The 16198-nt window shown below is 35.3% G+C and overlaps 1 protein-coding gene across 1 annotated transcript in view; it reads right to left on the minus strand.

Annotated features, from left to right (window-relative positions):
• Positions 1–1384: 1384 nt before the first annotated feature.
• UFL1 (UFM1 specific ligase 1) overlaps positions 1385–16198 on the minus strand; it is a 65685-nt gene continuing 50871 nt past the window's right edge. Inside the window, exons 11-19 of the mRNA XM_055433128.2 lie at positions 13317–13437; positions 10971–11087; positions 7970–8087; positions 6653–6819; positions 6441–6571; positions 3452–3532; positions 3054–3139; positions 2354–2534; positions 1385–1708 (exon numbers count right to left, since the gene is read on the minus strand). Coding sequence (XP_055289103.2) covers positions 1490–1708; positions 2354–2534; positions 3054–3139; positions 3452–3532; positions 6441–6571; positions 6653–6819; positions 7970–8087; positions 10971–11087; positions 13317–13437 — 1221 coding nt within the window. The 3' untranslated portion in view covers positions 1385–1489. The remainder of the gene's footprint in view (positions 1709–2353; positions 2535–3053; positions 3140–3451; positions 3533–6440; positions 6572–6652; positions 6820–7969; positions 8088–10970; positions 11088–13316; positions 13438–16198) is intronic.

A 16198-nucleotide genomic window follows, 5' to 3' on the forward strand; every position in this document is an offset into this window, starting at 1 on the left:
AAAGAAAAATATTTAATGAAAGTTTAATGCAACAAAATAAGAATGGCTTTTTGTTTCATTGTCTGATACTTTGACTTAAACGTGGATTCCTTTGCTATCTCTTGAAACCTAAGTAATTAAGATTGTTAAACAAGCACTGAATAAAAAATTAGGTTGGGTGTATTCTGGAAGCTGAATCAACACAACTAAGTGGAGTTTGTGGTCACAGAGGATTTGCCATTTGCCATGTTTCTTCCTTTGCCCTTATGAAAATACATGAATAGAAAATTACCAATGGAAAATATTTTAAAATTTGTTATATTCCTATCAACTTTGACACTGCTTAGCAAATTATATTAATTTCTTTCAATGTTAATACTTTGTCTAGAATTAGGGTAGAGGTAGATTGATCTTTGTATTCAAACATTTAAAACATTGTTTTAAATGCCATATAAGGAATAATATAAAATAGTATTTTTAAAATATTTGAGATTTAATTTACTATTATGTTTTAAATAATTCCTTTTTTACATACAATAAGTTGTTGTTTAAAACTCATTTGATTAAAATTATTACTCTAAGGAACTATTTTAGTCTTTTAATTGCTAATCTGTACAAATTAAGAATACCTATTTCTATATAAGTTTCTATTTTTGAAAAAAAAGTTCCAATGATTTAAATGCATTATAGATCCCCTACAACAAAGTATTAGGTGACAGTGTCTACTGATATGAAAAATGAAATTCAGAAATTTGCAAACTGGTTTATAGAAAACTATTCGTATTACATTTTTAATAAATGTGATTTAACACCTATAAGTAGTAAATTATACTTTTTCTCTCACTCTTGTTAGCATCTTATCTTAGAATAGAGCACAGAAATGCATGGGACCCTCACGTATTCTTCTACTGAAGCCCGGTCACACAGAGTTCACTCTTGTGGGGGAAATGAGAGGCCCTCTATCTGCCAGGAATAAGAGCAAAGGCTTAGTAATAAAACAAAAACAACAGTTGGCAAACTTCTGTATTTTAGGTTTGAAGCATTTTCTATTAATTTTAAAGAAAAATGCACTATTTTCATTTTGATACCAAAGATTTTTCCTTTCTTTAAAAAACACTGACCGCATTTTAAGTTTCTATGTAAATTATATTTACACGTGTCACCTGAAATCTAGTAACAGAACAAATGAGTCCTTTCCTAGAGATAAAAGATATCAGAAAATTTATTTTTCATTCAGCTTCTAGGAAGAAAATAAACTTGAAATGTATAATTTTTAGAATAATGTGAAAAAGAAATCTTCCATGAAGAGCCCAATTTACAAAAATTTACATTATTTTAAACTTACAATGAATACAATGCTACTATTTTGACTGAATTGTGGGTGTGGGAGGTGCTATTGGGGGGATTCTGGACTGTGACATGAGTATTTTTTTTTTTTTTGGTAACCACTCACCCTTAACTTTGGGGGAAAAATATTTACTGTATGACAACATTAAGTAAATTAAAATCATCACTCTTCTGTCACTGATGACTTCCTAGATTTGAGAACAAGGTCTTTAATGGACGAGGAAAGCTCCTGAAGTTCTTTACGAGTTGTATTGATGGTATCCTCTTGTTCTTTGTCTAATTCATCACTCAAGGGATCATCTCCCTGCCCAGTCTTCTTATTCTGACTGACTAAATGCTTTACAACCAAACCTTGATACTTTACTAAAAGAGAATGTTGATCCTGTGAAAAGAGAAAGGAGAGGAAAGTTAATAAACATGATTTAATTTTCTGTGGGACAAAGTAAGATTTATTCAACCATTATACACTGCAGGTCTTCATCTTTACAAATTACTGGTCATAGAAGTAGAAAGCTGAATCTAGCAAGGTCCCTGCTGTCAAGGAGGTTCCTTGCTCTCAAGGAGGTTAGTTTGGGGGAGATAAAACATGAATACAGATAATTTTAATGTAAGTTGACTGAGCTGGGTTCTATCACCAAAGATAAAGTGACATGAACATTCAAAGAAGCCAGTTACTTTTAGCTGAAAAGTCCCTCAGAAGAATGTGTGTTGGGTAAGACTTTTTGAGCTGATCCTTGAAGGACAGGTTAAACCTGCATAAACTGAAATGGAAGACTGAACATTATTATATCACTTTCAAAAGCTTAATTTCTAAATTCAGAATATTCTTTACCATAGATCTTAAAGGATCCTGAAAGATTCCTGAACTAGGCTGAGTTTTAAAAATCAATCTCCTCCTTCACTGTTCCCATTCTAGGAAGGAGAAACACGATGTTCGTATGTTCTGTGTATTAGATTCACATCTATCCACTCAAAATATTCATAATCTAAAAGTTTTAAAAGTTTCAAGTACACTGAAATATAATACCTCTGGAATTTTACTATTCAGAAAAGCAATGATCTGGGGGACACATCTTCCAGGTGCATGGAGCATGCTATGGGTTGAGAACTGAAACAACAGAACCGACGTGAGATGCAGAATAAGAGCAGGGTCTTCGGTGACTTTTAGCTGTTCAACCAGTGCTTGTCGATGCTGAAACAGTACCTGCCTATAAAAAAGAAAGTGACACAAGCACGTTATCATATTCTAACAAGTTCTCACCAATTTCAGTTCTTCCCTTCTGTATTCATTTTTAGCTTTCCCAGTTTATCTAGTTTCATAAACAACTTAAGGGACCTTTAATGCACCAGAAACATAGTTCTGAACAGCATGTATAAACTAATATGCTAAAAAATGATAGAAAAACTATATAAATAGAAAAACTATACATCAGGGATTCTCAAAGTATGCTTTTTATTTTGAGTTGTTGGGTATCAAACAGAAGTGCACTGGTTTAAATAAGGCTTCCTATAAAGAAGGTCTTAAGGCTAATAAGAATTATTAATTCCTAGGCTTAATCCCACAGATGATCAAGAACTTTGATACCTTATTCCATTGGGTCAGAGAGGGACAACTAAGAGTATGAAGACTGACTACGTTTGAAGGTCTATAGCCATTTAGATACAACAGTTCTCTTTGCAGGATTCAGACAGTCAGACTCCAATTTCAGACATTAATTCAGTGTTACCTTTCTCTTTTTTTGTCTCCCTTCTTCAACATAATATCACAAGCTTCTGCTGCAGAATCCAGACAAGCAAGAAAGTCTTCTATGCTCTGGAAAGGTGTTTAAACCATTATTTACTTTTATATACAGTCACCTAAAGAAAAGCAGTCATTTAATACTGTTTTATAATTTTATACCCTAAATACAATTTTTAAAAAGGTCATTTTGTTTAGGTTTGAAACTGTGATTAAGGACTAAACAGTTAAGTGCCCCCAGCTTTGTCTCTTTCTTTACCCTCCAAAGAGATGTCTTGAGTGTAGGATTAATAGTTTTAAATTTAATTTTCAGTTATTTTGATAAAAATCTATTCAAAGATCACAAATTCTAGTACAAATATCTAAATACAGTAAAACTTTATTTACCTTTTCATTCAGAGAGTTGTGGAGTTTTGTGAGAGCCACTTTTGTTTCTTCTGATAATTTACTTAGAATTTTTTTTCTTACCTATAGGGCAAAAAAAATATCCCTTGAGATTGTATATGCACTCCATGTCAAAGATACAGAGTACATCATGAGAAACGCTGGGCTGGATGAAGCACAAGCTGGAATCAAGATTGCTGGGAGAAATATCAGTAACCTCAGATATGCAGATAACACCACCCTTATGGCAGAAAGCGAAGAAGAACTAAAGAGCCTCTTGATGAAAGTGAAAGAGGAGAGAAAAAGTTGGTTTAAAGCTCAACATTCAGAAAACTAAGATCGTGGCATCCGGTGCCATCACTTCACCGCAAATAGATGGAGAAATAGTGGCAGACTTTATTTTTGGGGGCTCCAAAGTCACTGCAGATGGTGACTGCAGACATGAAATAAAAAGATGCTCACTCCTTGGAAGAAAAGTTATGACCAACCTAGACAGCATATTAAAAAGCAGAGACATTACTTTGCCAACAAAGGTCTGGATAGTCAAGGCTATGGTTTTTCCAGGAGTCATGTATGGATGTGAGAGCTGGACTTATAAAGAAAGCTGAGTGCCAAAGGTTGATGCTTCTGAACTGTGGTGTTGGAGAAGACTCTTGAGAGTCCCTTGGGCTGCAAGGAGATCCAACCAGTCCATCCTAAAGGAAATCGGTCCTGAATGTTCATTGGAAGGACTGATATTGAAGATGAAATTCCAATACTTTGGCCACCTGATGTGAAGAGCTGTCTCATTTGAAAAGACCCTCATGCTGGGAAAGACTGAAGGCAGGAGGAGAAGTGGATGACAGAGGATGAGATGGTTGGATGGCATCACTGACTCAATGGACATGGGTTTGAGTAAACTCCGGGAGTTGGTGATGGACAGGGAGGCCTGGTGTGCTGCAGTCCATGGGCTCACAAAGTCGGACATGACTGAGTGACTGAACTGAATATACGTTCAAACAAAGCAAAACAAAAAATGTGTATTATCTTTATTCTTTATTCAGACTGCAAACTCGGGATAAAATACGCTAAAACGCTTTAACATCAGAACGCCAGTCAACAGCCAGCCAAAGAGGCTAGATGCAGCCCACACTCATCCCATTTGCTCCTGCAGTAAAAGAGGAGGATCAGAGAGCACATACCCACTGTTCATCTTGCAAGAAAAAGAATTTGGGGCAAGAGGCTGCTCCTTCTCTTTTCCATTGTGGTGGGAAGGGTATTTTTCCATAAGGCCAGATGAGGGAGCCCCACTCATAAAGATCAAGTGTATCTATAAGTGAGGGGACTTGAGCCATGGATAGATGGATGCTATACTGTCTGATGTGTGGAATTTTACCGCATTCCGCCCCAGATATGCTTTGTAAAGTTTGGTGGCATTTGTGGACAGTCTTATGGCTCCTCCTAGTGCAAAAGTCCTAGAGGAGGCCTTACTGGAATGGTGTGGGCGGCAGGCTCTAGAATTACAGTGTCTTGAAAGACTGGACAACCTACTGAATCCTGCCCTCCATGTTACACCAATCTTCCTGTGGCCCTTGAAGGGCATGGGACATAACCCATGTATTTCCCACAGCAGAGGTTGGCATGCAGACAGGTACATGAAACAGTCCACATAGCTGGCACTCACTGTTTGAGCTGAAGAATGGAAGGGAAACAGTGCCTTTCTAGGGTAGGAGGAAGAGATAAATGGACCTCTGTTTGGAGGTTGAGGGAGAGTCCTTGCTATGAGAAGGAGTTGCATGATGATAAAAACATTTCCTCCAAACAGCCTATCCCACTTATGTGACAAATGTCACATCAGGAGAGGTCACAAGCATTAGGCTGATTTGGTTTGACTGCATATCACTGGCACTGATCCAGGTCAGTCTCATAAAGGCACTTTTGTCTCTTTCAGTCTTCCTAATCTCCAACTTTAAGTGGATCTAGGGTGTGAAAGGAAAGGAGGATGGGGCAGACCATACTTTTCTTCCTCTAGGCAAATGGGAGCCATAGTTCCACCTTATACTGCAAAAAGGGAAGAGAGGAGCTTTGAATTTGAGATTAGAATTTAAGAAAATGAACTACGAGTCAGTCTAAATAAATGAGACAGTGTCACGAAATGAAAATAACTGCCAAGTTATAGAATCTGGTCAGAACTCTGCTAAGGGATGTGCAACTCAACAGGAAAAAGGGGTGTGACACAACAATAATTAGGAGGAAATAAAACCTGATTTCAAAATAACTAAACATCATTACTTTTTCCCCCTCTCCCAACTTGTTCTGGCTATCTCATGGGATTCCAAACTGTTGTGCTAGCCTAGACCTCTAAGGATTTGTTAAAATTTCAGCTGCTTTACTTCCTGTCCCTATGACAGATACCTCTTCTCCTTGAAGATCTACCTTAAGCCAGTCTATCTATCCTACCTTTTTGGATAGTCACCTTCACTCTCTGAAAGGTTATCTGGTGAAATTAAATCCAATCTGATGAGCTTAAAAGAAGATTTTGTACACTACGGAGCTTATGTGTGTGCATGCTTAGTCAAGTCCGACTCTTTGTGGCCCCCTGGACTACATGTAAGACTGCCATGCTTCTCTGTCCACGGGATTGAACCTGTGTATCCTGCACTAGCAGGTGGATGGATTCTTTACCACTGTACCACCTGGGAAGCCCAAAAGCTTACTTATTTATCTTTTTTTAAAGAGATGATGTTCTCCTGTTGCTTTCTATATGCTAATAGGACATAGAAGGCCAAGCATGCATGCTATCATATTTATTATAGGCATTTCCAGACACAATGACTAGTATTTCTTTTTATTATTAATAGACTGGTCATATTACCAACTTGAACTAAAAATCTGACAGATTTCTAAAAACTCCTTCCTGAATTTCACTTTCCTTTTAGGATGTGAGAAAACAAAATGTGCTTCGACTTCAAAGCAAAACACATCAAGAGTGGCAAGAAAAACACTAACTTACTTCACTGGTAATGGCTGCAGGATCATCTACTGCCATCATTAAGTCCGAAGCTAAGAAGTTGAAAATGAGATTAGTGATATCAGTACACACTGTTTTCAGCAAGTGTTTGGTAAGAGCAGCCTGGGTATCATCTGGAAAATAGAGATGCTTTATTAAAATGAATGTCCAAGAACAACTGAGAATCAATGAAAAAACACTATTAAGTACAATACCTGTAAAGAACTTCATCCCTTTTTCAAATAATCGAATATTATTGTAAAGGTTTGAAACCTCTTCTTGCAAGTCCTTGATCGTGCGCTTTCTACCAGTTCCAGAGGCCGAAGAAGTTGAAGACATGTAAACCGAATGTACCACTTCGAGGTAAGTTTTATTTAAAGGTCTATGAATAAGACAAATATATTTAGTTCATTAAAATGCAATGGGTTTATGTAGATAAGAAATTTTGCTTCTATGGAAATAAGGCTTTAAAAAGATCTCTATTTAAAAAAAAATAAGATTTGGAGAATGGTTCACAAGAAGTTTTCCTCTAATTCCAGAAATTAAAATTGAGAATAATTAATTTGAAGTTATAAAGTAATCATTTATTGCACTAAAGACAACAAGAAAAACTGTTTTAACAAAAGCTTCAGTTCAAATTCAGTTCAGAGCAGCTTTTTAAATTAGGTTGCTGCTACTGCTAAGTCACTTCAGTCATGTCCGACTCTGTGTGACCCCATAGATGGTAATCTGGTATAAATACAGCAGATTATAAATTTGTTTCCCATCTTCAGGAGTAATAAACTCTCAATTTCTAAAGTACTATAAAAAGACTTGTATTTTTAAAAATCCTTATGCTAAACACAGAATAGACTTTTAAAATGTAGTGGCAAATGATTAATAGTAACTATTTTGACTTTTTATATAAGAAAAATATAATTATGTACATATTTATGCACAAGAGCATTCATTTAAATTTTTTAAAATTTGACTACAAAAGCTCTATTTCTAAATTAAAAAAGTTAGATGCAATGGGCTCCTGGATTGCGTTTAGAGAAGCTTACATACACAGACTAACTTGTGGAAAACTTCATGGTAGTTAGGGATAGTTGTTATATACAATTTATTTCTGTATAAAAATAAATTTAGCCTGGCTCATTTATAAGGTAGTGCTGTCTAAATTTATTCTCTTTGAGGGCAGCTTGTTACTTTATTTTCTCTCTAAAAGTGCACTGTTTATCTTCTGTTTGACAGAGAATAATCTTTTCATTTTAGATGTTCCTTTTCAAGCAATGTTGTTTTTCTTCCAACTAGGACTGGAAGAGAGAAGGAGATGAGACTGCCTCCACATTCCTGCCCTGTATTTTCAGCACTGCCTTGCCCAGCACACTTAAAATTTTGTTGAACTACTTCTATAAGCAAACAAAATCTGGAATTTAGTGACTGTTAAATTTGAAGTTTTGAAAACAAAACACCTATATGTTTTCAATGAGGTTGTGAAAATTTTAATAACTCACTAAATTTCTACCATAAAACAAAAAACATATACTTGCTTTATTAAATACTCTGCAAGCTCAGAAATAAACTCCTCAGGGGCATCTTGTAAGTGTTTTCTTAAAAAGTCCTCAATCTCATCCTGGAACATAAAAGTAATCTCTGGTTTCTTCTTTCCTGTAATAAAAATGAGCCACAGGAAAAAACAACAAAAATAAGCAACCTACAAGCAAATAATATATTTAATAAGATAGTAATTTATTCATTGCTGATCATAAAGTCTCTTAATGTTAACTTTTGTTACCAAAATTGCCCATGTCAAATAGCAATAAGCAATGAAAACACTGTTAGAATATATAGTGGCATTTTGAGTAATATTTTAACTTGTTTTCTACACGTCAATCAAAAATAGTAATGATGATTCTCTCCCTAATCTAACTTGGATGTTGCAAATATCTGGAAATCAAAACAATCAAGTGGATTGTTAAAATCTCAGGATAATTTTTTTGTTGAACAATGGATACGGAGCAGACTGTCCTTCTTTATAAATATTTACTAAAAATTAAATCATTCTTATAATCAAGTGAACCACAATTCTAGTAGAATGAAGCTAAAAACTGTCTTTTTGAACAGGCATGTATGAAAAAACCTACAATTTTATAGCCATAATTATTTTTGCTCTCACAAAAATAATTCTATGCCAAGGAAAATTTGTATGTAATGGAAATAATTGTTAACTGAGAAAATGTCATGCCTACTCACTTACTTGGAAAAGTATGGGTTGCAAAGAAAGCTAACAATATTTCCATAATTAATTGTTAAAGTATAAAAAAGTGATTATTTCCAGCTAAATTAGGTTACTGCCTCTAAAAGTGAAACCTTAGAGATAACAGAACAGCTCAAAAATCAATTTTCAGTATGCATCAAGATCTAAGTACAGCTACTTCTTGTAGCTTTTGAATAGATAGGAAAAGTACTATCCTTTTTTTTTTTCCTGAGTTCTGCTATTCATTCCTGCTCTCTGACATCAAATAGTATATGACTTCTCTGTCTGCTTCCTGTAGGTATTTGACTAGTTATTAAATTGTATTATTTCCTTCTAGTAATCTTTTATACAGAGTTGAGCGTGTATTTTAGCTGAGAATCAAACTGCATCCCCATTTCTGAGATTACAACAAAACAGTTTTTCAAAAGCACTGAAATTGCCTTTTTTAAAAAAATTCTTTTATAGCTCCTCTCCTACTAAACCATACACAAAAGGAGTATCACAATGCCTCAATTACTTAAGACTACAGATTTTAGAGAAGTATTTTCTTAAATGCCCCTTCACTCCTAACTCCTTTTTTAACCTCTGAGGAACTCACACAGAATAGTCTTAATGCTAATTAAAAATAAGGGTTGAGTTCACAGTTTCTAAGATACTTTTCTGTTAATTAATATTGTTTTATGTATGTTGAGAACAGTACCTATTTTGACTTATTTTAGAATACTTTAGACTGATCTTAAGCAATTGTTCTATTACAAGTAGTAGCGTATTAACATCTGAAGCCTTGTCACTTGATATTTATATTTCCCAAGCCGATAAATAATAAATTCTGTGGAAGAGGTAAAAAAAAAAAAAATATCAAATCATCATTTCAAGTTTCTCTTTGTGCTGGGGAAAAGGAGAAGGGTAGGTATTATAGTTTCATTAATTTTTAAAACATACATAAAAAAATCATACTTTTATTTAGAAAAGCAAAGTAAGGTGTGTCTTACTAACTTAACCATACCAAATACTAACTAAAGTCTAGACAAAGAAAGATGCAGATATCTAGTTCCCCTGCTTAGATAGAAGCAACCAACCAATTAGGTGTTACCATAAAAATTAAACATGGATAAAATTATTTTTAACTTAAATTTGCAGAGAGTCACTTTTCATAAAATGTTCTAATTTGCTTTGCATGGAAGCTGGGAGACAAGAAAAATCTATGCAAGCTGAAACTGCAAAGTGTTTCTAATAAGCAATGGGAAAATTTATGATTGTTCTGTAACCTTTTAAAAATGTTTGTGAAAACATTCAAAGTTCTTATTGCTGGTTATGAATGTATATGGAAATGAAAAATAAGACTAATAATTCTAATTTAGTACACTGTAGTTTAGCGCATCAGAAACACTGAGAATGAAAATATTTTCCTTGTAAAAAACTTATCAAGAATAATTTGAACACTGCTTGCCTTCTTCTCATCCTGTAACTTAAAATACAGAGCAAGCATCTTTTCTATGCCTGAGCAAGCTGTCATATATATTCCCTTTTTAACTCTCAATCAGCTTCCAACATTTTATTCTTTGCCCTCTCAACACTGTGAAACACTTCTGAGAATTCCTTTAAGGTGAAGCTTTTTTTGTCAATTTCACGCCCTGAAGACATCTTTATCCTTTTTGTCATAATCATTTCGCTTATTTACGTCAAGTGTGCCTTTACCAAGCTCCTCTGTGCAGCTAAAGTTTCTTGAACAGAGGCAACTTCAACATTCCCACAGTCAGGTATTTCTTCTACAACTCCACTTATTCTTGATTCATATTTCCAGTCTTATCACTTTCCTTTGACACACATTCATCTTTGTTGGCCAATTTCCTCTTTTGATAATCTATTTTTGTAAAATGTCACATGAATTTATCACCAGGGGATAAGGAGGTAACACAACTACATGCTGTGTTTTCAGTGCATAAAGCAAGTTAAGAGACGCACAGTGATCAGTCTCTGACAAACTTGGAAATAAGTGATGTGACTGTCACAGATAATGATGCACATCTGTTATTTATGTGATCTGTGGACTAAGGAGCCAGCAGCAAAGTCTGTACCTTATGCAATTACTTAGTCAGTACACTAACCTGGTAAGTGAAATATGAATTGCATTGTTGGGGTACTGGTGTTATTTAACTGTGAAATTGTGCCCACTGAAACTCTGCAAAGCAAAGACTTCCTGCATAATCACAGACACCTCACTGTATGCATCTTAAGAAAGTAAGTTAAAAAAATCATGTACATACAAAGGAGAAGTGAAATGAGCTACACACCTGTGTGAGATGACTCATCGTCACTATCGTCATCTTTTCTTCCTTTCTTCTTGGTTTTTTTAATTTTGTACTCTCTGGCATTGCCACCACCTCCTCCTCTCACACTTCCACTGCCCTCTGGTGGGAAAATGACATTAGTTAGTATTACCTAATACTGTTTTTAGAAATAACAACACTATATTGCCAAATAAACTTAACTTTTAGCCACTTGTTAATGTTGTGGTTTATTAAAATATTTTGTAAATTCAAACAAAAATTAATAAATAATAAGATGAAATATTTGAATTAAAGCAACTCACTTAGCCTATCTACTCTAAATGCAGTCTCTCTATAATAACATCTATTGTTTTGAAGCTTTGACTTTTTTCTGGCCAAACCCATCCCTTTACCTTCCTTCTATCTTTCTCGAAAGTGCCCTAAGTTGCTTATCTCTGTTACCACAGCCTCACTAATAGCCCCTATTCCAGTACCTCACAAATTTGGTTTTGACTTCTTGATTGAAAGATTATTCCCCAGGTTTACAGGAGACATGCTGACTCTCCCACCACCCTAAAAAAGACAATGAACTTCTTGACAGTAGGGAGCGTCTCTCAATAATGTTCACATCCTCGGGGTTAAGGCAATGCTGGACAGATAACAGGTGCTCAATAAATATTGAAAATAAATTGGTTAAGTGGAAAAATATCAATCATTTACTGGCTAAATAAAGACTAAAAAATTACAAACCAAGAAACAGACTAAAACACTATCAATAAATTAGAGGTATTTCTCTATTATATATCTACATTTAAAATATCTATTCAACAAAATAATGGGATTATAACACTGAAAAATATTGAAAATATATTTCTTCATAAAAGATTCACTTTTTAAATAGAATGATATATATATAAACAAAGACTTTTTTCCCCTAAACTCTAAGTAGAATTCCCTTAAAGTCAAAGTGAACTGAAAGTCATTCAGTTGTGTCTGACTCTTTGCAGAGTCCATGGAATTCTCCAGGCCAGAATACTGGAGTGGGTAACCATTTCCTTCTCCAGGGGATCTTCCCAACCCAGCGATCGAACCCAGGTCTTCCACATTGCAAGCAGATTCTTTATCAGCTGAGCCACCTAGATTTCATCATATTCTATAAGTTCCATTGCTTTTATGATAGAAAAACACAACTTTCAAAATATAAGTTTAAAGTGAATGTGTTTTTTACATTTGGTAATAAGTTTCTTATCATTATTCCATGAACTGTAATTAAACTATTATAACAGCACTATCAGAACAAAACACCAGATGACCCTGAATTTTAAGAAGGATATAAAACAGACTAGTTATACTGATGTAAGTACAACCAACTGATTAAGTGGATTTAAATCTTCAATTAACAAAATATGCATTGCTATGAAAATTATGATTTATTATACTAATTTACCATATAGTTTTCCTAGAATAGAGAAATTTCAAAATACCATTATTGATTCTGTAGAAAAAGATTTTTGAAGAGAAAAATAATCTTGAAGTAGTGAACTTCCACAGCAAACAAAGTTTTTATAATAGCATGTTCAATATAGCTGTATTTATTGGTTAAATACATTGAATATCTAATTTCTTTAACCTTGATATAGCATTAGTTTTTCATACTACAAAAAGTATGGAAAATACGTGTTAATTTCCCAATGCAAGTTACTATACCAGTGATACCTAGGATAATTTCCAGTGATTCTAAATTAAAAGAATACATAAAAACAGGCCCTCAGGAAATTCATTCACTCAATAATTATTTATGGAGCACTTAAAATATGCCAAGGAGTGCTCTATGTATTAGGGAAACAATAATAAATGAGATGGAGGAGATTCCAAAATGACAAAAGACATCACAGTGATAAAAGTGATGTGAAAAACTAGGAGAATAATATATGGAGACTGACAGTGTTGTCTACTATTCTGGGTGGTGGTTGGGGAGGCCTCTGTGAGGATCTGACATTTCAAGGGGAGCTCTTGATGATAGGAAAGAAATAGTTAACTTGAATTCATGAAACCATTCCACGTAGAAGTGAACATAAACTTGCAAAGTCTGAGAATCAAGAAAGAAAAAGGAAAGCTACTAGGGCTGGAACGTTAAAGAGCAATGGGAACAGGAGGTCATGAAATTAGCTTAATTCTCACAAAATAAGAGAGTAAACATCAATATTTTCAGTTTTATAATCAAGTTAATTCATTAGCAAAAGATCTGGTTAATATTAGCAGGTGAATTCAACAAATAAAAGATCTTCCTAAAGGTCTGAAAAATACAAAGTTCACTGCAATGAATAAAAAACTCATCTTGAATCTTCCATGTTATTAATAATTTGTTACCTGTTGCTTTCCTCCTTCGTTCATCTTTTTTATCCTTTTTACTTGTATTAATGCTTTCTAAAATGGAGATCTGTTTCAGATCTTCTTCAGTGATTAAATGAACAGGATTGTTTTTCATTTCCTGAAATAAAACATGCTTATTTTTTGTAGGCAAAAATACAAAATGTTACAAAATGCATAAAATAAAACTTGTTTATATACTCATATCCTAATTGTTTTTTGTTTGGTTTCACTGCTAAGAGTTATAGAGCTTTGTCTCAGCTGCCACTCAGATTGTTAGTCCTTGCCCCAAATCAATCTCCTTCCTTGTTGTCCTTGCCCCAAATCAATCTCCTTCCTTGTTGTCCTTGACTTTTTGTATTTATCACCATGTAATGAGAAATCCTATGCCTGATCACTTAACAAATAACTGGTCACACAGTACTGGATGTAATCCTCTTTAAATGTTATTGGCTAATTGTGCCACTGCCTAACAGGTTATATCAATAACCTCAGATATGCAGATGACACCACCCTTATGGCAGAAAGTGAAGAAGAACTCAAAAGCCTCTTGATGAAAGTGAAAGAGGAGAGTGAAAAGGTTGGCTTGAAGCTCAACATTCAGAAAACGAAGATCATGACATCTGGTCCCATCACTTCATGGGAAATAGATGGGGAAACAGTGGAAACAGTGTCAGACTTTATTTTTTTGGGCTCCGAAATCACTGCAGATGCTGATTGCAGCCAGGAAATTAAAAGACACTTATTCCTTGGAAGGAAAGTTATGACCAACCTAGATAGCATATTAAAAAGCAGAGACATTACTTTGCCAACCAAGGTCCGTCTAGTCAAGGCTATGGTTTTTCCCGTGGTCATGTATGGATGTGAGAGTTGGACTGTGAAGAAAGCTGATCGCCGAAGAATTGATGCTTTTGAACTATGGTGCTGGAGAAGACTCTTGAGAGTCCCTTGGACTGCAAGGAGATCCAACCAGTCCATTCTGGAGGAGATCAACCCTGGTTGTTCATTGGAAGGACTGATGCTAAAGCTGAAACTCCAATACTCTGGCCACCTTATGCGACGGGATGACTCACTGGAAAAGAGTCTGATGCTAGGGGGCATTGGGGGTGGGAGGAGACGGGTACGACAGAGAATGAGATGGTTGGATGGCATCACTGACTCGATGGACATGAGATTGAGTGAACTCCGGGAGTTGGTGATGGACAGGGAGACCTGGCATGCTGTGATTCATGGGGTCGCAGAGTCGGACACGACTGAGTGACTGAATTGAACTGAACTGAATAGGTGACCCTTTCTCCCTCTCTTTTTAAGACTCTCATGGTCCAGTACTACTTGGATATCTGAGATTACTAGAAAGATAATGAAATCTCCATTCCCACAACAATGATCACATATGAGTTGCATGCTTAGTAATGTAAACTTTTCCCCACTCTGGACTCATTCTTGATCTCTGCTTTTTTTATAAATTTATGTTAGAAACAATGAACTATTTCAAAGATCAGAAAATGGTTCTAAATCTGTAGTGAAAAACATTTTCTTATTGAAAATATTTCCTTTTCAGTTTTCCAATGAAATGTTGTATCATTTTGTTTGAGTGTCATTTTATTTGAAATGACACTTCAAACAAAGGATTTTTTTTCCCCTGAATTTATTTTTGTGGTTGGAGGGAGGAGAACAAGAAAAAAAAAAAGATAGTGTTAAACTGTAGTTTAGTAAAAGGTCACAAATGAAAATAATAATGTAGTCATTTACTAACTGGTAGTTAACATGTATCAAACATTTTATTTGCATCATTCCTTAATTCACATTTATCCCTGTAAGAATAGGCATCACCATCCTTTTCTTTGAACATGGGGAAACTGGAGGTCTATTTGTCAAACACTTACAGGGTAAATAAGCTGAAATTAGAACTCAGGTTTAGAGATATCAATCCAGTGTACTTTAAACTCCTCTCTGCTGGTTTGCAGGCCAAATATAGAAAAGTTATGTCATTTTTAAGACTATTAAGGAGCTTAAAAGTAATACAGATAAACACAAATTATATACTTAATAAGCCCTCATGTATTTATTAACAGTCTGAGACATAAATGGGCTTTTTCCACCTATTTGTGAGCAGGCTTTACAATAGGGACATCATGAGGAACGCTGGGCTGGAAGAAGCACAAGCTGGAATCAAGATTGCTGGGAGAAATATCAATAACCTCAGATATGCAGATGACACTACCCTTATGGCAGAAAGTGAAGAGGAACTCAAAAGCCTCTTGATGAAAGTGAAAGAGGAGAGTGAAAAGGTTGGCTTGAAGCTCAACATTCAGAAAACAAAGATCATGGCATCTGGTCCCATCACTTCATGGGAAATAGATGGAAAAACAGTGGAAACAGTGTCAGACTTTGTTTTTTTGGGCTCCAAAATCACTGCAGATGCTGACTGCAGCCATGAAATTAAAAGACTCTTGCTCCTTGGAAGGAAAGTTATGACCAACCTTGATAGTATATTAAAAAGCAGAGACATTACTTTGCCGACCAAGGTCCGTCTAGTCAAGGCAATGGTTTTTCCCGTGGTCATGTATGGATGTGAGAGTTGGACTGTGAAGAAAGCTGATCGCCGAAGAATCGATGCTTTTGAACTGTGGTGTTGGAGAAGACTCTTGAGAGTCCCTTATACTGCAAGGAGATCCAACCAGTCCATTCTAAAGGAGATCAATCCTGGATGTTCATTGGAGGGACTGATGCTAAAGCTGAAACTCCAATACTTTGGCCACCTCATGAGACGAGTTGACTCACTGGAAAAGACTCTGATGCTGGGAAAGGTTGGGGGCGGGAGGAGAAGGGGACGACGGAGAATGAGATGGCTGGATGGCATCACCGACTCTGTGGACATG

Source organism: Moschus berezovskii, chromosome 10 (assembly GCF_049115385.1).
Source record: "Moschus berezovskii isolate FMDL1 chromosome 10, NW_MosBer_1.0, whole genome shotgun sequence".
NCBI classification, from domain to species: Eukaryota; Metazoa; Chordata; class Mammalia; order Artiodactyla; family Moschidae; genus Moschus; species Moschus berezovskii.